This window comes from Chiloscyllium plagiosum, unplaced genomic scaffold (assembly GCF_037043375.1).
Source record: "Chiloscyllium plagiosum isolate Xiang-an unplaced genomic scaffold, Cpla_swu_hap1 HiC_scaffold_3, whole genome shotgun sequence".
NCBI classification, from domain to species: Eukaryota; Metazoa; Chordata; class Chondrichthyes; order Orectolobiformes; family Hemiscylliidae; genus Chiloscyllium; species Chiloscyllium plagiosum.
In genome coordinates, this window is record NW_028270141.1 from 55,355,952 (window position 1) to 55,381,889 (window position 25,938).

General features: G+C 40.8%; 1 protein-coding gene across 1 annotated transcript in view; it reads right to left on the reverse strand.

Annotated features, from left to right (window-relative positions):
- Window positions 1-25,938, reverse strand: part of col9a1b (collagen, type IX, alpha 1b) — a 151,741-nt gene that overhangs the window by 2,841 nt on the left and 122,962 nt on the right. Inside the window, exons 27-31 of the mRNA XM_043681717.2 lie at window positions 25,890-25,922; window positions 12,266-12,412; window positions 12,094-12,148; window positions 1,151-1,339; window positions 517-594 (exon numbers count right to left, since the gene is read on the reverse strand). Of these exons, the coding sequence (XP_043537652.2) occupies window positions 517-594; window positions 1,151-1,339; window positions 12,094-12,148; window positions 12,266-12,412; window positions 25,890-25,922 (502 nt within the window). The remainder of the gene's footprint in view (window positions 1-516; window positions 595-1,150; window positions 1,340-12,093; window positions 12,149-12,265; window positions 12,413-25,889; window positions 25,923-25,938) is intronic.

The window sequence follows — 25,938 nt, forward strand, 5'->3', positions numbered from 1 at the left end:
TAGTGAGACACAGAATTAACATTTTGAGTCTAGTATGACTCCTTCGGAACTCTTGATTTTCAAGGGCAATTACAGATGAGAAATAAATTCTGGTCCACACAGCGAAGCCCACAATCTGTGTCAGTAAATAAAAATACGTGATTTATATTATACAGAATAATCCATGCAGAGTGAATTAAACTGTCAAATTAATTCCTTTATTCTATTTGTCAAACTATCACACTGACATTTACCTGCTCCTTTTAATAAACAGGAAGTAGATTCAAAAGGGTTCATAATCTGTGATCCCCTCCCCCTTTATACTAAACTGACAACGCTGGACATTTTGATATGACTGCACAAGATGGATACCATTACAAGGGAATGATCTAGCCAATGTATCTTTAAAAATGGTCTCAACTTTCTTACTCATCGAAAAAGAACATGAAAGACAATCACAGAGAACAGCTTGTCTTCAAATTCTTACAGCAAAACAGAAACTAGTAAAGTGAAGCCACTTGAGATGTTTTCCCATACCTGGTAGACCTTGCTGCCCTGGCAACCCCCTGGGTCCTCTTCCAGGAAATCCTCTATCACCTTTCTCTCCTTGTTCACCTGTATAGAAATTCATGTTGGTTAAGAATATGGACCTAGTGAGGAAACTGTCATTACAGAGAAAATGTACAAGTCTTAAAACAGAACAAGCTTAAAATATGTTTTTATATCTTAGAGTAAGTGTACCATGGTGTGCGAACACCAGGTAGTACTGATAATCTTCATTTGCTTTCTGTAAGATGACAGAACTAATTGGAGTTAAAAAAGAAATACAATGGAGCACAAGGTAAAGAGGTGGCTACAGCTCAATCACACTATGATCAGGTTTTCAAAACTTGTAGACTAAATGAGGAAGGGAAGTCAAGAAAGTTAGATATAGTTCAAAGGAAGTGCAAGAACAAAGCTTGGCAATTATTTCAAGACAACATACATTAGGATGTTCTTGGAGATATCAGTATTACACAATCTACTCCAAGATTTAGCACTTATTCTAAAAAAGCTCTTTTCCAGTCCAAAAATCTTCTGTTGCTGATATATTTAAATAGAAATACAATGCTGTAATCTGTCAATCTTGCAGAAACATGTCTGGTTAATGTGCTGTTTTCCTCAATCTTACCCTTTTGTCCTTTGTAACCAGTTATACCAGCTGGACCTTTTAGGCCAGTAAGACCCCGAGGTCCTGGTTGCCCAGGAAAGCCATTTTCTCCACCTGGTCCTGGGGGTCCTGGGGGTCCAGGACGTCCTGGCAAACCCATGATACCAGTTTCAGGTCTCCTCAGGCTGGCAGCCAAATGAGCTAAGTGTTCTAAAGGAGATTACAAATTTGTAAGTTACCCAAATTCAACAAGATACATAATAACAACAAGAATTAAAGGCATATCCAATATTTGGCACACAATTTTGTAGCATAACACAATTGTATCACATAGAATTATACAACTTAGAAAGGCCAGTCAACCCAGTTGCTCCATGGTCATGCTCTAATGAGCTTCCTCTCATCCCTCTTCATCCAATCAATTCAGTATATTCTTCTAATCTCTTTCCCTCATTTCTAACTAATATCCCTTCAACATAACAATACTATCCATTTTATCCACTCATGGAGCACTGGTTTATACTTTATATTGGAATTAGTATACCTAATTTTCTTCAGCATGTAATTTCAAAATCTCAATGCACTCAGATCATACTTCTCAATATCGTGATTCTTTTCTGGTAACAAAACATATGAGAGTAGAATAACAGTACTTTGTTAGCAGTAAAGAGAAACATGCTGTCAAAGATTTCCACTTCATATTCATCAAGGCGAATGCAAGAATGCCAAATTTCAGATAATCACAACAAGCTATTCTCCTTTGTCAAGTTGACTGTGGTTGACCAAGGAGAAAGAAACAAGGACATGAGGATTATCAAGATCCTTGTTAATTCCAAAAAAGATTCAAGGTTTGAACATATCATTTTTGTTTACAGAGAATTGGTTGTCACTATAGCTTTAACTACACTTAGTGAGTTTTGAGAAGATGTGTAGCTCAGGTTGAGGTTCTGGATGTAGGTTCGCTCACTGAGCTTGAAGGTTCATTTTCTGACGTTTCATCACCATACTAGAGAACATCATCAGTGAGCCTCTGGATGAAGCACTGGTGGTGTAGCCTGTAGCCTGCTTTCTATTTATATGTTTGAGTGTCCTTGGGTTGGTGACATCATTTCCTGTGGTGATGCCATTTCCTGTTCTTTTTCTCAGGGGGTGGTAAATGGGATCCAAGTTAATGTATTTGTTGATAGATTTCTGCTTCTAGGAATTCCTGTGCGTGTCCCTGTTTGGTTTGTCCTCGGATGGATATATTGCCCCAGTCGAAGTGGTGTCCTTCCTCATCCCTACGTAAGGATACTAGTGAGAGTGAATCATGTGTTTTTGTGGCTAGTTGATGTTCATGTATCCTGGTGGCGAATTTTCTGCCTGTCTATCCAATGTAGTGTTTATTACAGTTCTTGCAATGTATTTTGTAAATGATATTAGTTTTGTTTGTTGTCTGTATAGGGTCTTCCAAATTGATTAGCTTCTGATTTAGTGTGTTGGTAGATTTGTGGGCTGTCATGATGCCAAGGGGTCTGAGCATTCATTTCCGTGATGCTTTTGATATGAGGGAGAGTGGTTAGGGTTTCTGGATGCGTTTTGTCTGCTTTTTTGGATTTGTTGCTGAGAAATTGGTGGACTGTGTTCATTGGATACTCATTCTTTTTGAATATACTGTATAGGTGATTTTCCTCTGTTCTGCGTAGTTCCTCTGTGCTACAGTGTGGGGTGGCTCATTGAAATAATATTCTAATGCAGCTTTATTTGTGGAAACTGCAATGATTGCTTCTGTAGTTCAATATTTGGTCCGTATGTATTGTTTTCTTGTCGATGCTGGTTTGAAGTTCCCCATTGGCTGTTCGTTCTACTGCGACATCTAGCAATGAAAATGATCTTTCCAGTTCAGCCAGCAAACCTTTTAACTACACTCCAAACTACTTATAACGACACTCAGAAGTCTTTAGCAAATGTTGCCCAACTGCATAATCACATCTAACATGAGTGAGTTTGTTTTGGGATTAGAGAGTTTATTTTGAACAACATGGAGTAATAATTAAAAAACATTTTGCTTGGTACAATTGCAACATTTAAGAGGCATTTGGATAGGTATATGAATAGGAAGGGTTTGGAGGGATATGTGCTGGGTGCTGGCAGGTGGGACTAGATTAGGTTGGGATATCTGGTTGGCATGGACGGGTTGGACTGAAGGGTCTGGTTTCATGCTGTACATCTTTATGACTCTATAACTATGATTTGATTATTTGGACATACCTGGCATAGCACTGGCACTGAACTGATACATAATGCTGATTAATTGTGTGGCAGGCACAACATATTTTGGTAATGATAGCAGACACCTGTGAGTGGAAAATACGAATTTGGCATTCTTTGTCCTGATCAGTGAAATGTGGAAAGCTTTGGTAAAAAATGTCTCTCTTTCAGCAATATAAGTTAATTATGTAAAGGTTTTGCTGAGATGTTTTCTTTTTTGTAATCTTTTGATTTATTCCTTATTTCTGATATCAACCATCTAATTATATGGAAGATAATCAGCATGGCTTTCTCAGAGGGAGGTCATGCCTAACAAATCTGATGGAATTTTTCAAGGAGGTGAATGGTGGTAGGCAGTTGATGTAGTTTGTATGGATTTCAGCAAGGTCTTTGACAAGGTCCCACATGGGAAACAGATAAAGAAGTGAATGGGATCCAAGGTAAGTTTGCAAAATGGATCCAAATTTGGTTTTCAGACAGGAGACAGACAATGGTGTTGAAGGCTATGTGTGTGATTGGAGCTCAGTCTGCTTTGGCATACCACAAGGATCGGTGTTGGGTCTCTTGTTTGTGATATTCATAAAAAATGTACATGAGAATGTGGGAGAGATGATAGGTAAGCTTGCAGATGACACTGGATGGTTAACAGTGAGAAGGAAAATTTTAGGCCACATGAGGATATGAATGGGTTGATGAAATGGGCAGATCAATAACCCTAATAAATGTGAGGTAATGCACTTTGGAAGAAGTCATAAGAAAAGAGAATACTCAAAGAATAGCAAGACACAAGGAAGCTCAGAGGAACACAGAGATCTTGGGGTGCTTAACCGCAGATGCCTGAAGGCAGCAGGACAGGATAACAGGGTAGTCAAGAGGTATCCTTTTTCAGTCGTGGCACAGATTGTAAAGAGTAGGGAGATCAACTTAGAGCTGTACAGAACTTTGGTTAGGCCACAGGTCCAGCACTGTGTGCAATAGGAAGGATGTGATTGTACTGTGGAGTGAGCGCAAATGAGGTTCACCTATATATTGTTTCGTATGTAGCATTTCAGCTATGAAGACAGAGTAGATAATTTCAGGTTGTTTTCTTTGGAACAGACTAGTTTGAGAGGATACCTCATAAAGATGCATAAGATTATAAGGAACATGGATATGGTGAATAAAAACACTTAGTTTAAGGATCAATACCAAGGAAGCTTAATTTTTAAGTGAAAGTCAAGAGGTTTAAGGGGGTTTGAGGAAAAGGTTTTTCACTCAGAGGGTGCTAGGAGTCTGGAACACTGCCTGGTATTTGAGGCAACAAATCTCAAAATCTTTAAAAGGTACTTAGTTGAGCACTTGGAGTGTCACAATATTCAAAATTATGGGTCTAGTGTGGAGAAGTGGGACTAATGTAGATAAAAGTATATTTTTGGCAGTACAGACATGATCAGCTGATAGGCCTCTTCAGTACAGTATGCATTAGGTTAGCCTACAGTGTATTTTCACATAAAATTGTACAAGTTGGGCAATATGGATTTGAGAATCACAAGTTTACTTTCAGAATATATGGATAACACCATAATGGGAGACTTCATCAAAAAGAGGAGGACTGCACAAACTAAAGGAACATACCCAGCACTGATCCTTGAAGCACACCACTGGTCACAGGCCTCCAGTCTGAACATTAACCATCTACCACCATTCTCTGTCTCCTACAGTCAAGACAATTCTGTATCCAATTGGCTAGCTCTCCCTTGATTCCATGTGATATAATCTTACAGCCAGTCTACCAGGCAGTAACATGTCAAATGCCTTGTTAAAGTCCATGTAGACAACATCTACTATTCCGCCTTCATCTATCTTTTTGGTCACTTCTTCAAAAAACTCAAATTTATAAGACATGATTTCTCATGTACAAAGCCATGCCAACTAACCCTGATCAGTCCTTGCCTTTCCAATTGCATGTTGATCCTAGAATCCACTCCAACAACTTACCCATCAATGGAATTACGATCACAGTCTGTAGTTCCCTGGCTTTTCCTTGCCACCTTTCTTAAATAATAGCACAACGTTAAGCAACCTGCAATCTTCCGACACATCATCCATGGCTGTCAAAGATACAACCATCTCTGCTAGGGGCCCCATAATTTCTTCCCTAGCTTCCCACAATATCCTGGGTTACACCTGACAAGGTCGTGGAGATTTATCTACCTTTGTGTTTTAAGATCTTTAGCACCTCCTCTGTTGTAATATGGACTCTTTTCAAGACATCTCTGTTTAGTTCCCGAGCTTCCATGTATTTATTGCATGATAAATACTGATGAGAAATATTCATTTAGGATCTCACCCATCTCCTGTGACTCCACACATAGATAACCTCTCTGATCTTTAAGGAACCTTATTCTCTCCAGTTACTCTTTTCTCCTTAATATACTTGTAGAATCTCTTTGGACTTTCCTTTACCTTATCTGCTAAAGCTACCTTATGCCCTCATTTTGCCCTCCTGATTTTCTTCTTAAGTGTGCTCTCACACTCCCTATACACCTGAACGAATTCACTTGATCCAACTATCTACACCCAAGATATGCCTTGTTCATTTTCTTGACCAGAGCCTCAATATCTCGAGTCATCCAGTGTTCCCTGATCCTGCCAGTCTTGCTCTTCACACTAACAGGAACATGTTGTCCCTGAACTCTCATTATCTCACTTTTGAAAGCCTCCCATATGCCAGACATTCCTTTACTTGCAAAAAGCCTCCCCTGACCAAATTTTGAAATTTCCTGTCTAATATCATCAAAATTGACCTTGCCCCTTCTATCTTTCCTATAGCATCTGTATTCTGGAACATTCCAGTCCTGTCCTCTCTTCAACCATGTTTCTGTAATAGCTATGATGGCCCATGTTTAACTAATTTATTGGAAATCTTTGAGGAAGTAACAAATAGTGTGGATAGAGAGGAATCCATGGATGTACTGTAATTTGATTCCTAGAAGGCAATTAGCCAATGTGCCACATCAAAGATGAATAGACGATTAGTGTAGTGTAGGGTATAACATATTAGCATTCATAGAGGTTTGGTGACCCAATAGGATACAGAGAAAAGTTGTACATTTTCAGGTTGACAGGATGTAATAAATTAAGGAATTAGTGCTAGGGCCTGAACTACTTACAATTTATCTCAATTTCAATTAAGGGACTATGTTTGCTAATCTTGCTGATGACACCAAGGTAAGTAGGAGCAAGTTACTGCAGATGCTAGAATCTATACTGAAAACAACAAATGCTGGAGATCACAGCAGGTCAGAGAGCATCCAGGGAGAGAGAAAACAAGTTAATGTTTCGAGTCCAGATGACTCACCCCAGAAGTGTTCCAGAATACAGATGCTATAGTTTGGGGAGGGAGTATGGGGGAGAGTAGTGTAGTATGCTGGTGGAGAAACAATGTTGATAGTTCGGATTAAGTGATTGGAATGTGAGAATGGCAGAACGATAATGTGTCTCCTGCCAGATTTGAAAGGACAGGGGTCAAGAGTTCAAGGTGAGAGGGGAAAGGTTTAAGGGAGGTATGCATGGAAAGTTCTTTACGCAGAGAGTGGTGGGTGCCTGGAACATGTTGCCAATGGAGGTGGTAGAGGCAGGCAAGATCGCGTCATTTAAGATGTATCTAGACAGATACATGAATGGGCAGGGAGCAGACAGATACAGATCCTTAGGAAATAGGTGACAGGTTTAGATAGAGGAACTGGATCAGCGCAGGCTTGGAGGGCCAAAGGGCCCATTCCAGTGCTGTAATTTTCTTTGTTCTTCCTTTGACAGACAGGCCCACTGGGCTGGGGAGAGGGGAGACAGGACATGATAATAGAATGTAACAAGCTAAAAGAAAAGGAAGAAATGGAAGTTTGTTCACAATATGAAGGTGTGGAACTCAATATTAAGTCCAGAAGGTTATAAAGTGCCTAGTCCAAAGATGAGATGGTTGTTCCTCCAGTTTGCAAAGTGATTCACTGCAACACACCGAAGACAGACAAGAGGGCATGCAAGCAGGATGCTGTGTTAAAATGACCAGCTATGGGAAGGTCGGGGTCATGAATGCACATGGACCGGAGATTTTCTGTAAAGTGGTCACCCAGTCTGTGCTTGGGTTCTCCATTGTAGAGTAGGCCACATTGGGTGCAGCAAATACAATATACAGGATTGAGGGAGGTACAGGTGAAATGCCTCGTCACCTGGAAAGACTGTTTAGGCACTTAGATGGAGAGCAGGGAGGAGGTGAAGGGGCAGGCATTGCACTTTCTGCGGTTACATGGGAAGGTGCTGGGGTGTGGAATGGACTAGGGTATCCTGGAGGAACTGATCCCTGTGAAATGCAGACAGGGGGAGTGAGGGGAAGATGTGTTTGGTGATGGTGTTCTGCTGGAGTTGTCTGAAATGGCAGTGAATGATTCTTCAAATGTGGAGGCACGTGGGATGAAAAGTAAGGGCAAGAGGAATCCTATCGCTATTACGTGTGACGGCAAGGAGCAAGGGTGGAAGCACAGTTGGTAGATCGGATGCGGTTGATGGTCCTGCCAACCACAGTGGGCGGGAAACCAAGGTTACGGAAGAAGCAAGCCCTGTTCTAAAAGGCGACATCATCCAAACAAGGAACTGGGAGAATGGGATGGAGTCATTGCAGGATATGGGATTTGGCGATCTGCAGTGAAGGTAGCTGTAAGTAAGAAAGTTATCAAGAGGACATAAGAAGTCTGAAAAGAGATAATACATCACCTAATCACTTGTTATACCTATATACTAACAGTTTGTGATTCCACCATATTCCAGTGTTCTGCAATTTCTCTCTATTTGAATAGTATACAGCTTTTCTCTTCTTCCTGCCAAAATGCCAACTTCTTGTTAATGTATATTTTACTTCATCTGCCAATTTTTTGTCTACTCCTTTCATAACTCATTCATGGAATGTGAGCATCACTGGCTGGGCTAACATTTATTGCTTGTCCGAAACTGCCCTTGAGAAAGTGGTGGTGAGCTGCATTCTTGAACCACTGAAGTCTATTTTCTGTAGGTACATCCAAAACACTCCAGGCAAGTGGAGAGTATTTCATTACACATCTGACTTATACCTTGGGGATGGTGGACATAGAAACATTGAATCATTATTGTACAGAAAGAGGCCATTTGGCCCCGCAAATCTGTGCCGACCCTCTGAACAACATTCCATCTAACCTAGCCTCTATTCCTGTCAATCCGCATTAACTATATCTAACCCACCTAGTCTGCCCTTCCCTGGATTCTACAGGGTAATTCAGCACAGCCAATCTACCTAACCTGCACATCTTTAGACTGGGGAGGAAATCGGAGCACCGGTGGAAACCCACACAAAACCACAGGGAGAACATGCAAACTCCACACAGACAGTTATCCAAGGGTGGAATCAAACGCAGATCATAGGCACTGGGACGCAGCATTGCTAACAACTGTGCCTCCAACATTCTTTAAGGAATCTGGAGGTGTGTCACTCACTGCAGGATTCTTAGCTTCTCATCAGTTCTTGTAGCCACATTATTTGTATGGCTGGTCCAGTTCTGTTTCTGGTCAATAGCAACCCTCAGGTTGTTGATATTGTTTAGTTATGGTATTGAACATCAAGGGGCAGTGGTTAAGTCATCTCTTATTGAAAATGGTAATTGCCTGGTATTTGTCTGGTGCAAATGTTATTTGTTGCTTGTTGACCCAAATCTGGAAAATTGTCTAGATCTTGCTGAGTTTGGACATTGACTGCCTCACTATCTGAGGAATTGCAAAAAGTGCTGAACTTAGTGGGCGGCACGGTGGCACAGTGGTTAGCACTGCTGCCTCGCAGCGCCAGAGACCCGGGTTCAATTCCCGCCTCAGGGTACTGACTGTGTGGAGTTTGCACGTTCTCCCCGTGTCTGCGTGGGTTTCCTCCGGGTGCTCTGGTTTCCTCCGACAGTCCAAAGATGTGCAGGTCAGGTGAATTGGCCACGCTAAATTGCCCGTAGTGTTAGGTATAGGGGTAAATGTAAGGGTATGGGTGGGTTGCGCTTCGGCGGGTCGGTGTGGACTTGTTGGGCCGAAGGGCCTGTTTCCACACTGTAATGTAATCTAATCTAATCTAATCTAAATCAGTGAATTTCCTACCTCTGAGAGGAAAGGTCAATGATGAAGCAGTTGAAGATGGTTGGGCCGAAGTCATCTCCCCTGAGGAAATTCTGCAGAGATGTCCTGGAACAGAGATGACTGACATCTGCTATGGACCAGAACAGACCCCCTCAAAACATTTCAAGAAAGTAGCCCGGACCCTAACTTTACTAATTGTTTTATTTGGGTGTAAAGTGGATATCCAGAAGAGACACAGCTGGCCCAACCACTTAGTTTTAAGCAAAACAGAATGTATTTGCAAGATTATCAAATGAAACACAAACAAGAGAGAACAGAATACTGAATAACTTAACCTGTCCAAAAACCCAACCGATTATCCCAACTTAATGATGCTGCACCAAATTCCTGCACCAATCCATATAAACACCCCGTGGCAATAAAGGTAAAATTAAACCCAGGGTCTTACAGAAGAGAGAGAGATATGGCAGAGAGATTCAACATGGAACCCTTCTTCCATGGAGCTGTTTCTTTGACCAGTAGCCTCAAAACATGGACAAAAAACTGCTTGCTAAAATCAAACCATACTAAACCAGACCAGAGAAAAGAGAGAAAGTGGGTACTGCAGATGCTGGAGATCAGGGCCAAAAAGTGTGGGGCTGGAAAAACACAGCAGGTCAGGCAGCATCTGAAATGAAGAGTTTATGCCCGGAACATCGTCTGTCTTGTGCCTCGGATACTGCCTGACCTGTTGTGCCATTTCAGAAAAGGACTGAGCTGGGAGAACTGGCCACTCCCCTTTCATTGTACAAGTCTTTTTTTTAAACTTGAATGCCTTTTGCCTAAGCAGTATCTGTTAGCTATAATCAAATTGGCCCTAAAACCCATCCAAACCAGACACATCGGAACCGCCACATTTACGAGTCCTCTGAAAAAACCAAGGACAACTTAATCTTGTTAAAGAGGCAGCATCATCACACCTTGAACAGCCACAAACATCTAAAGTAAAACAAAGAACTGCGGATACTGGAGATCTGAAATAAAAGCAGAAATTGCTGGCAAAATTCAACAAGTCTGGAAGCCTCTGTGGAAAGAAAGCAAAGTTAACGTTTCAAGTGTGGTGACTCTTCATCATAAAATTAAAGGTTAACTCTGCTTTCTTCCCATAGATGCCGCCAAAACTGTTGAGGTTTGCTTGCAATTTCTGCTTTTGAACCACAACCATTTTCCTTTGTGCCAGGTATTAATCCAAACAGCAGAGAGCTATCTCCCTGATTCCCACTGTCTTGAATTAGAAAATAGTGCAAATACTGCCAATCTGAAACAAACACAACAAAGAGAAAGTCAGCAGGTCTGGAAGTATGTGTAGAAAGAGAAAAATTGAGTTAACATTTTGAGTCTGATATGACTCTTCAATTCTAAAGAAGTATCATATCAGACTCAAAATGTTAATGCTACTGACTGACTACAGACTGGAATCTGTGATGCTGGAGAACTCTGGTAGAAGCTGAGATGGGGGGCACCCATTTCTGGCTGAAAATGCTGTGAATGCTTCAGCCTTATCTTTTGTACTGTTGTGAATATGAATATCTGGGCTCTACCTCCAATGAGTTGTTTAATTGCCCAGCACTATGTGGCAGGACTGCAAAGCTTAGAAGTGATCTTTTGGGTGTGGAATCCCTTAGCTCTATCTATGACCTACTATTTACCCTGTTCAGCATGTAGGTAAGTCTTTTTGGTAGCTTCACCAGGTTGACTTCTTATTTTTTGTATGTCTGGTACTGCTCCTGGTAGCCTTCTTGCATTCTCCATTGAACTAAGGTTGATCCTCTGGCTAGATGATAATGCTTGAGTGGGGGACTATGCCAGGCCATGAGTTATTAGGCTGTGTTGAAGTACAATTCTGTTGCTACGTATGGCCCACAGTGCCCAGCCCAGAATTGATGCCCAGCCTTGAGTTGCTAGATCTGTTTGAAGTTTATTCCATTTTCCATGGAATACTAATCTCACCATAATCTATTCTGAGATTATGCTCTCTGGTCCTAGATTCAATGACAGGGGAAGCAATCTTTCCACATCTACAGCATCAAGTCATCTAAAAACTTTTTATGTTTCAAATTCTGATTCTTCTATATTCCAACACTTACAGTCCCAACCTTCTCAACCTCTCCTCATACATCAATGCCACCCGACCTTGTTTCAGCTTAGTGAACCTTTATTGGAATGTCTTCAATGCTCACATATCTTTCTTTATTTATGGGACCAAAAACCACTCTCAATATTCCAGCAGTGGTCTGACAAGTGCCTTATACAGTTTCAGCAAAACTTACCTAACTTTTATACTCCATTCCCTTTGAAACAAAGGCCAACATTCCATTTGTTATGGTATACATTCTGTGTATATTTCAAGTTAGTTATGGTACATCATGCTGTGCATATTGCAAGTTATTTATGGTATATTAACCTGTCTATAGTCTGGGTGAGGTAGGTTGTAAGAAAGGGTTGAAGTGAGGAACCATTGGAATTCCACAACTTATTGTGTTTAAAAATCTTGCATTTTATTTCAGAACAGCAGATGATGTAAGTACATTTCAATGTGAGAGTGAAGTTCTTACCTTGCATTACTCTCATGCACACTTGTCGAATGTGTTGGTCTGTTGGCTCCTTGCCCTAGGAAGGATCAGTTCAAAAAAAGGATTAGAAGAAAGGCAGAACAAAACTCAAAACTTGAGTAAATGTGATAATGCCTTGAAGCGTGATTAAACCTAAAACTGTATTCATAATTACAGATGGACCCTGTCTCCCAGGTAGGCCTGGAAGTCCACGATCTCCTTGTAGGCCCTGTGCTCCGATAGCACCATGGGGACCCTGTACACCTGGCAGACCACGAATCCCATCTTTACCACGAAGTCCAACCTCACCAGGTTTGCCAATCTGATAGATTGAAATGAAAATAAAAATCAGTATTAGTGAAGCTTTCAAAGTACAAATTCTGCTCACTTGACAGCAGTCTCTAATTTATTGTCTGTGTACTTTCGCTATACTGAAATCAGCATCGCCTTACCTTCACTGCGTGATTACTCAGTAATATTTTCCTGATCTCTGCAATCTTTACATTTTTTAAACCAGAGTATGCAACTGTCAAATTACAGTATAAAAAACACAGTAAATGCTGTCAATCAGAGATAAAATTGGAAATTGCTGGAAAAGCTCAGCATGTCTGGCAGCATCTGTGTAGAGAAATCAAAGTTAATATTTCAGGTTGAGCTGTCTTTCCTCCGTTCTGAGGAAGGGTCACTCAACCTGAAAAGTTAACTCTGATTTCTCTCCACAGATGCTGCTAGACCTGCTGAGCATTTCCAGCAATTTCTATTTTTGTCAAATCACATTGTCATGATCTGTTGGTACTCTTCAGCTCTTTTAAGATTTGGATCTGTAATATCACATAACATGAAAGACAATATCTGCTCTATTTGAACTCCCCACAGAGATACTGACTGCTTTACATCAGCTGGCTGCAGACTGAACCACTATGTGGTGTTTTTGATCTTTAGCTCGCAGAATTGACAGAATGGTTCCAGTATGTAAGGAGGCTATTGGGCTTATCATGTCTCTGCATGCTGTCAGAAGGGACAATTCACCCAGTACTATTCCCTTGCCTTCTCCCCTTAAATCTGCACAGGTTTTCTTTTCAGATAATGATTAAATTCTCTTTTTCATGTTTCAGTTGAACCTGTCTCCAGCAGGCAGTACATTCAAACTCTTACCACTCAGACAGCGCATTCCAGATCCCAATCACTCAAGTGTACCTGCCTCCAACACTGTCAGACAGTGCATTCCAAATCCCAATCACTCAGGTGAACTTGCCTCACCAAACTCTCAGGCAGTATATTCTAAACTCTGACCACTCGAGTGAGCCTGCCTCCAACATACTGTCAGGTGGTGGATTCCAGATCCCAACCACTCGAGTGAACCTGCCTCCACTACACTCTGAGGGAGAACTTTCTAGACTCTAACGATTTGACTGAACCTGCCACCATCACATTCTCAGACTCACAAATGAGAATGTTTCTTGTCATATCACTGTTAACTCTTTTGTCTATTATTTTAACTCTCTGTCTCCTCAACTGTTAAAAGAAACACTTATAGCCAAATAAACCAAAGAACTGTCGTCCTGGAAATCAGAAACAAAACAGAAATTGTTGCAAAAACTCAGCAGATCTGCCAGCATGTGTAGAAAAAGCAGAATTAATGTTATGGTCCAGTGACACTTCCAAAGCCTCTAGGGCTACTGGACGTGCTGAAATATTAGCTCTGCTTTTTTCCACAGATGCTACTAGACCTGCTGAAGTTTTCCAGCTGTCTCTTTGTTGCTTATATGAAAATCACTGTTATAAGTAATTTTGTGAACAAAAGTGGTCCAAGAACTAAATACTGTGGGTCAATGTTTCATTTCACTTTGAAAACCTATTCTCTTTTCCATAAAGTCATTGTAGTACAGAGACACACATTCAGCCTTTGTATCTGTACTTGCTCTCCATAAAAGCTCTTCACCAAGTGCCACTTTGTCACTTTCTCCCCAATTTGCTCTTGAACATTTTGAAGGAACATGTTGCCAACCAGGACCCAAGGGAGAAATACAGGGTCCTGACGCTCCTTCTGTTTTTGGACTCCTAATTTCATTCCCTCCCCTCCCTACCCCTTCCATAAGACCCCCCAACTGCTTAATCCTTCCCATCAATAAAGTTCAGGAATATCTTTGGGCTGTCTTTCTTCGATACACAATTAGTGGAGCTGTATCAATCAGTCAGATGGCCAACTTTGCAGGGTTTTTTTGTAGCAAGGAATCCAAATCCAGTTTGAAATAATCCTGAATGTTAATGATGCAGTTGCAAGGAGAGTGAATCCTGGGTTAAGCAGCATGTTTCAAGTATAACACTGCATCATCTTAAAAGTTACCATTAGCATCAAATGGTCTGAAGCAAGGGTAGTCAGGTGATGTATAGACTTAATGCTGCAGTATGGGATCCTTGGTGTTGCAATTTATGGGTTTATTAAGCTGTGAATTGTAATAAGATTTAGATCCATGCATGCTGGTAGATAATAATAAAAGCTTCCTTGATGTAATGGTTTCAAGAGTCCAACATATGAGGCATATTAGAATTTTACAGAGCATGTAAGCAGTTAGTTTTCTTTTCATGGACTGAACCATATTGTGCCAGTTTCTTGAATATATCTCATTCTGAGAGACAGAATTAGAATTCCTACAGGGTGGAAACAGGCTATTTGGCCCAGCCAGTCCACACCAACCCTCTGAAGTGGCAACCAGATTTTTCAAAGAGGCAACCAGATTTGTAATGATAGTAATTACTTTTGATGTAGTCTACTTGGACTTCAGCAAGACTTTGATCAGGTCCTACATGGGAGAATGATAGCAAAGGGTGGTGATTGAGGGGTGTTTTCTGGCTGCACGTGTGTCCAGTTGGGGCCCCACAGGAGTCACTGTTAGGCCCCATACTGTTGTGGTCTATATAAATGATTTAGACTGGAGTCTAGGATAGTTGATCAGAAAGTTCGCAGACAATACAAAGATCAGTGGGGTGGTAAATTGTGAGGAGGATAACCTTAGATCACAGAAGGATATATACAAGCTAGACAGATGAACTGATCAATAGATAATGGAGTTTAATCTGGATAAATGTGAAGTGATGCACTTGGGCAAGACAAACAAGGCAAAGGAATACAAGATGCACAGTAGGATTCTGAGTATAACCAAGGATGAGAGGGACCTTGGTGTACATGTACATCAGTGCCTTAAGATAACAGGGCAGATAGATAAAGTAGTTAAGAAGGCAGATGGTATACTTGCCTTTATTAGTCAAGGCATCAAGTTTAAGAGCAGGATGGCTATACTCAATTGTATAAAATGTCTGTTAGGCCACAGCTTTAGAGTATTGTGTCTAGTGCTAGAATCCACATTATAGGAGGGATGTGATAGGATTGGAGAGATTGCAGAGAATATTTACCAGGATGCTGCCTGGGCTGAAGAGTTTCCATTATGAGGAGAAGGTTTCTATGCTGTATCACTCTAAAAATAAATGAGAGCTTGGACAGATTAGGTTGTCTTCCTTAGATCAGAGGAAATTGAGAAGGGACATGACTGGGATCTATAAAATTTTGAGGAGCATAAATTGGGTAGACAGGAAGAAATTTTCCTCTTGCTGGAGAGATCAATCGTCAGAGTGTATAGGATTTAGAGTAGGAGGCAGAAAGTTTAGAGCGATGTGAAGGAAACCCTTGTCACCCAGAATGTGGTGGAAATCTGAAACATACTGTCTGAATGGGTGGGTGAAGCAGAAACCCTCACAACATGTAATAAATATTTATATTTGTATTTGTGAGGTCAAGGCATATAAGGCTATGGGCCAAGTGTTGAAAACATGGGATGAGAATGACTAGGTGGTTGTTTTTGACTGACACGGATGTGATGGGTCAAAGGGCCTTTTACTGTGCTGTAGACCTCTACAGATTGTGTAAGAAGCATGATATGTTGAAACTTTATTGCTGGAACAGCACAGCAGGTCAGGCAGCATCCAGGGAACAGGAGATTCGACGTTTCGGGCACAGGCCCTTCTTTCCTGAAGAAGGGCCTGTGCCCGAAACGTCGAATCTCCTGTTCCCTGGATGCTGCCTGACCTGCTGTGCTGTTCCAGCAATAAAGTTTCAACTTTGATCTCCAGCATCTGCAGACCTCACTTTCTCCTCTAAGAAGCATGATATGTCTAATTTCACTAGTGTCAACCTTGACATTTAGTATGTGTTGTCCATTTATTTAGGGATAAATATTTAAAGGATCTAAACGTTTCAGCTCGCCTGATGGCATTCACATCGTATGTCAAATTGACCATGTGCCTGTATGATTGGGGCTTGCTAACTTTGTTGTTACAGTTACCTCTTCGACTTTTGATGTGTGTGTTTGTTATAGATGGATGTTTGGAAATAGTTTTAATATCAGACCATTGGTCAACTCTCCTTCACTTGCTGCTCAGTATTGTACTTTGATTTTCCCTGGAAAACTGGATTTCTTGCACAGTTTAGTCCAGCATCCTCTTGTCGAATATAGACTGTAAAAGTCACAAATGGCTGGGCACTGTTTTTGTGTGGGGAGATAAATCAGATCACAGGCAAGATTTCAATGTCACAGTCAACATGTTGATGGCTGCAATAGTTGCCCCAGAATCAAGCACATTTACGTGCTACTAGCCTGCTATAAATGTTTCAAATTGTGCCTTTATTCTTCGCATTTGGCTAGCAGTCCTTTTCTCAAGGAATTAATGGGTGTACAGGCAACGATCAGCTACATTAACACTGATGAAATCACATTCCGTACCTTTGCATTTACACCTACCTACAAATCAATTGATTATTTCACCTGTTGGCAGTATGATATGAACTCAAGCCTGTGTATCCCTGAGATCAGCTCAAGCTTTAGGTTGAACTTCTAAAATGTGGAATTATTTTTGTCAGGATATTTGCAGTCACAGAAATAGTGGAGGATTTGACTCTTTTAAATCAGAACTTTAACTGCTTGTTTTTCTTTTATTAGCTACTAGTTGACTTAAGAATACTGATCCTTTTTTAAAGAGTAAATCAACACATAAGATCAGAGGATACTAATGGAATACTATGATACTAATGGCCCTGTATCTGAATGTAGGTAGCCTTCATCAAGAAACAGACAAACCAACACTGCAAATATAAATAAATGAGTATGATCCGATAGCCATTACAAAGACAAGGTCTCAGGATGACATGAGTTGGAACCTGAATCTTGAAGAATACAGAACATTTAGAAAGTTCAAGAAGCTAGGAAAAGACAGAGGGGTAGATCTTTTCATTGTTGATGGTATCAGCACAATACAGAAAGATGACCTAAGTTAAGGAAACCAAAAGTGGAACAGTTTTCGTAGAGACAAGAAATGGTAGGTGCACAAAGTCACAAGTGGGAGTGGTGTAGAGGCCACCTAAAAGTAACAAAATAGTAGAGTGGACCACAAAAGAAGAAATAATGACAGCTTGTCAGAAAGGTATGGCAATAATCATGGGACATATAGACATATAGACTGGAAAAGTCAGATGGGTAATGGTGGTCTAAATAAGGATTTCATAGAATTTTTTTGGGATCGTTCCTTAAAACAGCAAGTTCTGAAACTGACCAGACAGCAGGCTATACTACATCTGGTATTCTGCAATGAGGCAGGATTAGTTAATGTTCTCATGGTGAAGATGCTTCTAAGCACCATGTTAAGCTTGAGAGAGAAATCGATGTGAGAATATCTTCTTAAATCCAAAACCATGCAGTTTTGAGGGCTTGAAAGCAGAGTTGGCTGTAGTGAACCAGCAACTATGTTAGAGAATGGTTCAATACACATGGAGTGGCAGACATCTGGGGAGGAAATTCCAGAGGTCCCCAGCATCACAGGCATTGTGTTCATCCAACTCAATTCATTCCACACTATGTCAAGAAATGGCTGGAGGCACTGGATACCAAAAGGTTATGGACCCTGATAACGTTCTGGCTACAGTACTGAAGACATGTGTTCCAGAATTGCCACATTCCTCGCCAAGCTGTTCCAGTCCAGTTACACCATTGACCTCTACCAACAATTTGGAAAATTGCCCAGGTATGTCCTGTACACAAAAGTGGGACAAATCCAACCCAACAAATTATCTCCCCATCAGTCTATTCTCGATCATTAGTAAACATGTAAATATTGAAAATAGGAAAACATCATCTAACTCAGTACATGGTTCACACTTTCTCTCTATAATCTGTGATTCCCTTATCCCTAAGAATTATTTCCAACTCCTACTGGAAAACGTTTAATGTTTAGGCTTCAACTGCTTTCTGGGGCAAAGAATTTCAAAGGCATATAATTGGGTGAAAAACTTTTCATCAGCCCAGTTGCAAATCGTCAGTATTCTTAATCTGTGACCCTTGATGCTAGACTTCCCAGTTATCAGAAAATCCTTTGGGAATATAACTTGATGAAAGGTATCATTAGAAATGCTACCAACAGCACCTGCTTAGCAATAACCTACTGACTGATGCCCAGTTTGGGCTCTGCTAGGGCCACTCAGCTCCTGACCTCACTACTGCTTTGTTCAAACAAAAAGCTGAATTCCAGAGGTCAGGTGAGAGTGACTTCCTTGGTTGTTGGAAGTCAGTTATCCCAGTTCCAGGACACCACTGCAGGAGTTCCTCAGGGTTGTGTCCTTGGCCCAACCATCTTCAGCCACTTCATCAATGACCATCTTTCCAGCATAAGGTCAGAAATGGGGATTTTCGTCGATGTTTGCACAATGTTCAACATAATTAACATTGGATGCTGTTGGGGGGGGTGGCCTATCAGGGGATGGTGACAAGGGCAATCAGAGCAGTAGCATCATAATTGTACAACAAGGAGAATCAAAATGTAGTGGAGCAGTAGTAAGGGACTCTGTGGTCAGAAGCACAGAGTTTCTATGACTGCAAAAGAGACTCCAGGATGGAGAGTCATTTAGAGTTGAAACGTTAGCTTGCACTCTCTCCATGGACCCACTGTAGTCTCCAGAATTTGTTGTTTTCAGTACAGATTTCAGCATCTGCAGTAATTTGTTCCTCCAGGAACAAATTGTTGCTTCCCAGGTGCCAGGGTCAATAATGTCTCTGAGTGAGCACAGAACATTCTCAAATGGAAAGGAAAGCAGCCAGAGTCATGGTACATATTGGTACTAATGACATAGGCAGGAAGAGTGAAGTCCTGCAAAGGGAGTTCAGGGAGTTTGGGTAGTATGTTGAAAAGCAGGACCTCTAGAATTGTAATCTTTGGATTACTCTCTGCGTCAAATGCCAGTGAGGCTAAGAATAGAATGATAGTGCAGTTAAATACATGGCTAACGAATACATAGTGTAGGAGGATACGCTTCAGATATGTGGATCATTGGGATGTCTTTCAGGCAGATGGGACCTGTACAAGAAGGACAGGTTGTACCTACAGTGGAGGTTTGCTTATGTCACTTGGGAAGGTTTAAAGTAGTGTAGCATGGAAATAGGAACCACAGCAGTGGGTCAACAAGTGAAATAACCAAGGCGGAGTTAAAGACCAAGGTCAGTAAGGCGAAGGGGAAGAACAGACAAGGAGAGGTTACTGAACATGGCAGTCTGGTGTATTTGTTTTAACATGTGGAGTATGAGAGGTAAGGCAGATGAACTTAAGAGTTTGGTACATATAACTATGATGTTATATCTCTTCCAGAGACTTGGTTGAGAAAGGGACAAGGCTAGCAGCTTAACATTCCAGGATTTATATATTTCCATGAGGTAGAGAGAGGTATAAAAAAGGTTGGGGAGATTGTCACAGCTGTAAAGAGGGAGGACACCTTGAAGGACTTATCCAGCAAGGGAAACGGTAAGTCCACTCAAGGCCAAAGAAAGAAATATGGTTGAGGTCGTTAATGAATTCCTTGCATTGGTATACACAAAGAAGGAGGACAGGGTGCTTGGTGAGTCTAGAAAAGGTATGTTGACATTCTAGAACAATTCGATATAAAAAAGGGGTTTGGTGTTTTGAAAAGCATTAAAGTAGACAAGTTTCAGGAACTGATGGCATCCATCCCAGAAGTGAGGGAGGAAATTGTTGGGGCCTTGTATGAAATCTTTATATCTTCTTTCATCATAGGAGAGATTCCCCGGGAAGGGAGAATAGACAATCGTGTTCCTTTATTTAAGAAAGGCAATAGAGATAATCTGGGAAATTAGAGGCCATGACTCTTACATCATTGATAGGGTAATTATTAGAGAAGAGATTTAGGGATTTACTCACATTTGGAAGAATATGGACTTATTAGTGACAGGCAGCACAGTATTGTGCAAGGGAGGTCAGGTCTCACAAACCAGATTGAGTTTTCTGAGGAAGTGACAAAGATAACAGTACATTTCGTCCAGATGGATGTTAGCAAGGCCTTTGAGAAGGACCCACAGCAGGCTGATACAAAATGTGAAGTCACATGGGATCTGCATTGAGCTGATAAGGTGGATACAGAAAACAAAAAGTGCTGAAGATCACAGTGGGTCAGACAGCATCCATGGAAAGAAAGCAAACTAACATTTTGAGTCTGGATAATTCTTCAATTGGTTTGGTCATAGAAGACAGAGATTTGTGTAAAGGTGTTTCTCAAAAAGGATATTCCATAGAGGCCAGTGATATTCCATAAGAATCAGTGCTGGGACCACTGTTGTTTGTAACATATATAAATGATTTTGAGGAGAATATAGATTGTCTGAGTTGTAAATTTATAATGATACAAAGATTGGGGGAGCTGTGGATTGAGAGGAGGATTGCCAGAGGCTACAGCAGAATATGAATAGGCTGGAGACTTGGTTGGACAGAAGACAGATGGAATTTAATACAGAAAATGTGAGGTGACGATAATGACGATAAGTGATGTGATAAGTGATTGCTTTCATCGGTCAGGGCAATTTAGCAAGTCATGCTGCAGCATAGAACTTTAGTTAGGCCACATTTGGAATCTTGAGGAGAGTTCTAGTTGCCACACTACCAGAATGATCTGGAGGCATTGGCCAGAGTGGAGAAAAGTTTTACTCAGACATTCCCTGGTTTGGACGGGATTAGCTATAAGGAGTGATTAGACAAACTTGATTTGTTTTCCCTTGAATGTTGGAGGGTGTAAGACTACCTCATAAATGTTTAAAGTTTATGACAGGCTTGGATAAAATGGATAGAGTCTTTTTCCCAAAGCAGAAATTTTAATTACTAAGCCACATAGGTTTAAGGTAAAAGGGGAGGTCATTTAAATAAGATTGAGACATGTTTTTTACACGGAGACTGTAATGTGCTGCCAGAGAAATTGAGAGAAGCAGACACAAAAGCAAAATTTAAGAGGCATCTCGACAGACACATGAATAGGCAAGAAATAGAGGGTTCCAGACCATGTAAAGGCATGAATCATTTAGCTTAGAAAAGCATCATGTGTGGATGCAGTCTTGGTGGGCCAAAGGACCTGTTCATGATCTGTACTGTTTTTTGTTCTTTGTTTGTTTTTAACTCCACCTCTGAGACTCAGTAGCAAAGTGTCTACCATCTAGAAGATGCACTGCAGAAATTCATTAAAGTTCCTTAGACCTTCCAGTACCTTCCAAACCCATGATCACTACCATCTAGAAGGACAAAAGCAGCAGATACATGGGAAGACCATCAACCTCAAGTTTCTCTCCAAGTCACTCACCATCCAGACTTGGAAATATATCACCTTTCCTCCAGTGTTGCTAGGTCAAAATCCTGGAACTCCCTCCCTAACAGCACTGTAGGTGTGCCTATGGGCTGCAGCAGTTCAAAAAGACAGCTCATCATCACGTTCTCATGGACAACTAGTGATGGGTAATAAAGGTTACAATTAAATAAAATGTTAGAAGCTATTAACAGAGTTTCAGTAAGGAACTTAGAAAGTTCATGGTAATCGGACAGAGTCAACATGGTTTTGTGAAAGCCATTCTGCTAGAGATTTTTGATAATGTACAGTAGATAAAAGGGAACTGGTCAATATACTATACTTAGATTTCCAGGAGGAATTTGATAAAGTGTTTGATAAAAGGTTATTTTAGAAAGTAAAAACTCATGGTCACACAATGTTGAGTGGGAGGGTGAATTTTAAGGCCAATGTAGAGATGTCCTGGCGTAATTTGGACAAGTTGAGTGAGTGGGAAAATGCATGGTAGATAAAGTATAATGTAAATGATTGTGAAGTTATCAACTTTGGGAGCAAAAACAGGAAGGCAGATTATATCCGTACAGCAATGAACTGAGAGAGGGAATGTGCAACAAGATCTTGAGTGTCATTGTACACCAGTTATTGAAAGTAAGCATGCAGGAACAGCACATGGTGAAGAAAGCAAATGGTATGTTTAACTTCACAGTGAGAGGATTTGACAGGAGCCAGAATATCTTGCTGAAATTGTACAGACCAGACCTGGAGTACTGTTTGCAGTTTGGATGCCCTTATCTGAGGAAGAATGTTCTTGCTATCGAGACAGTTTACCGCACTGATTCCTGGGATGGCACTGATGTATAAGCAGAGTTTGAATAGGTTAGGATTATATTCGCTGGAGTTCAGGAGAATGAGGGGGAAACTCATAGAAATTTATAAAATGCTGACAGTACTAGATGAGGTAGACACAGGAAGGATATTCCTGATGGCAGGGGAGTCCAGAACCAGGGGTCACAGTCTAAGGATATAGGGTAAACCATTTAGGACTGCCATGAGGAGAAGCCTCTTCATTCAGAGAGTAGTGAGTCTGTGGAATTTGTGACCACAGAAAGCAGTTGAGACCAAATATCACATGATTTCAGGAAGGAGTCGTATATAGCACTTGGAGCTAAAGGGATCAAAAGATGTCGGGGAAAAGCTGGAATAGGCTATTCAATTAGATGGTCAATCTTGATTCTATTGATTGGCGAAGCAGGACCAAAGGACCGAATGGTTTATTAGCATATTGACATAGATAGAAGCTGGAATATTAATAAGAAGCAAAGAATAGGTATTATAAGATTTTATCAGGTTGGCGAGATATATGGTGTACAACAGGGATCCATACTAGACTTTAAATGCTTATAATTTGTAATTATGGTCATTTGTAAATGATCTGGATGAAGCAACAGGAGATATAGTTGTTAAATTTGCTGACAACCTAAAGTTCGACAGGAAGGCAAAAACAAAAAACAGAAATTGTTTGAAAAGCTCAGCAGATCTGGCAGCATCCGTGAAGAGAAAGTAGAGTTAATGTTTCAGATCCAGTGACCCTTTTCCAGACCCATTGTGAAGAGGGGTCACTGGAACTGAAACGTTAAATCTACTTTCTCTCTGCAGATGCTGCCAGATCTGCTGAGTTTTTCCAGCATTTTCTGGGGGTTTTTCTGATTTCCAGCATCCACAGTTCTTTGACTATTTTTAGGTAGGAAAGCAAATTGTGAAGACAACACAGGGACATAGATAGATTAAATGAGTGCATAGAAATCTGGCAAATGGAGTATAATATGAAAAAATGTGAAATTATCCATTTTGGCAGGAACAATAAAACAGCATATTATCTAAATGATAAGAGATTACAGAGCTCTCAGATGCAGAAGGATCTGGATAACCTCATGCATGAATTGCAGAAAGCTACTATGCAGGTATAACTAATAATTAGGAAATTTATTGTTTATTGTGAGGAAACCTGCATACAAAAGAACATGACTATAATTCAATAATAGAAGACACTGATGAGGCTCATTTGGAACATTGTGTACTTATTTAAGGATGGACATACTTTGAAAGCAGATCAGCAGATTGGCTCAGGGGAAAGGTTGGACAGGTTGGGCCTGTATTTGCTTAAGGTTAGAAGGGCAAGAGATGACTGGATTAAATCAGATGAGATTTTGAGTGGTCTTGTGGGGAGGATGTTTCCTCTTATGGAAAAGTCTAGAACTAGAGATCACTGTTTAAAATACAAAGTCACCCATTTAAAACAGGAATGAGGTGGAAGTTTTTTTCACTGCGGATCATGAGTCTTTGGAATTAATTCCAAAGACTAACCTTTTAAATTCATTCACGGGATAAGGGCATCTTTGGCTAGGCCAGCATTTATTGCCCATCCCTAATCACACAGGTGACAGTTAAAAGTCAACCACATTGCTGTAGGTCTGGAGTCACATCTAGACTAGACCAGGTAAAAATAGCAGTTTCCTTCCCTAAAGGACATTAATGAACCAGATGGGTTTTTTCCAGCAATCGACAATGGATTCACAATCATCATTCGACTCTTAATTTCAGATTATTATTGAATTCACAATCCAACATCTGTCATGGCAGGATTCAAACCTAGGTCTCCAGAATATCACTTTGGGTCTCTAGACTAAAGTCCATTGGCTCTCTTTTAACTGATGGGCAGGAGCGGACAGGCTAGCCATCAGCTTCTCAATCACTGGTAAAACACTAGTAACGATGTGACAATTCCCATCACCAATTCCCCCAACGTGCCTTTGCCAGCGCATCCAATTTCATACCTTCTACTCCCAGCTTGGTCACAAGGATTACTTCCATCCAATGTTTGCAAAAATACTCCACGATCTCAAACTGTTCATGTAAAAAGCACAAAGCATTCAACTGCATTTGCAGTGCCTTGTGACTTCAGCGCATAGAAGTGACCTGACATAAAATTTGAATCTATAGAAAAACATTTGATTCTTGCCAAGTGTGTAAAAACCAGCTGTTAAATGGTGTTTGTTTCTTCCACTTAGCAGGTACTTAGTGTATAAATTTATAATACATATAACAGCACCTATGTGGTTACATAGCCACAATCACCAAAGTCACCCTAACCCTAGAGGATCATAGGACTGCTTTCTCATTAGACAGAGATGACTGGTGGTGATTTAACTTGAAGGTCACCACACCTCAAGCAAGAGGAGAAGTTAGAAAGGAGAGTCCATATGGTAGCCTCAGTCAGTGCAGGAATTGTACTGATTTCCAGCATCCACAGTTCTTTGGGTTTTTTTCGGAAGGAAAGCAGATGTGAAGAGGACATAAGGGTGTTTTTGGTATCAGTGGCATGGTGGCTCAGTGGTTAGCACTGCTGCCTCACCGCACCAGCATCCCAGGTTCAATTCCAGCCTTGTGCAACTGTCTGTGTGGAGTTTGCACATTCTCCCTGTGTCTGCATGGGTTTCCTCCTGGTGCTCCGGTTTCCTCCCACAATCCAAAGATGTGCAGGTTAGGTGAAATGGCCATGCTAAATTGCCCGTAGTGTTAGGTGCATTAGTCAGAGGGGGGTGGGTTACTCTTCGGAGGGTCGGTGTGGACTTGTTGGGCTAAAGGGCCTGTTTCCACGCTGTAGGGAATCTAATCTACATCACAAACCAGTTCTCCAACCAACTGAACTAAACAAGGACCTATAATTTGCATACATTTAGTATGTATAAACATAAAAAAAGAGAATTAACAGACAACAGAAGCAAAATGCCAAGCTCATGTTCCTCCCCCAAAATGACAGAAAGCAAATACAAACCACAAAAGCATACACAGCAAGTAGACACAATGACAAAAATCTCACAAGGTCCTGCTCACCAGGAGAAAATGTAAAAGTAACAGTCAGAAGCAGACCAAGTCAAATTGCCCCATGTGATCACAGTACAACTTAATATCACAACCTTCATCACCCCTCCTTGGGTAACATTGTTTAGCCTACATGCTTGGACTGAATTAAATTATCAATAAAATTGTCTCAAACTCTCAGATTCTGTCACCTAAAAAGCCCCAGCTCTCAAAGTGTTAATGAAGAAAGTACTGAAGCAGAAATGTTTACAATACTTACAGAACCCTTGGGACCAGCGTTTCCTTGATCACCCTAAATTAAAGCAAGA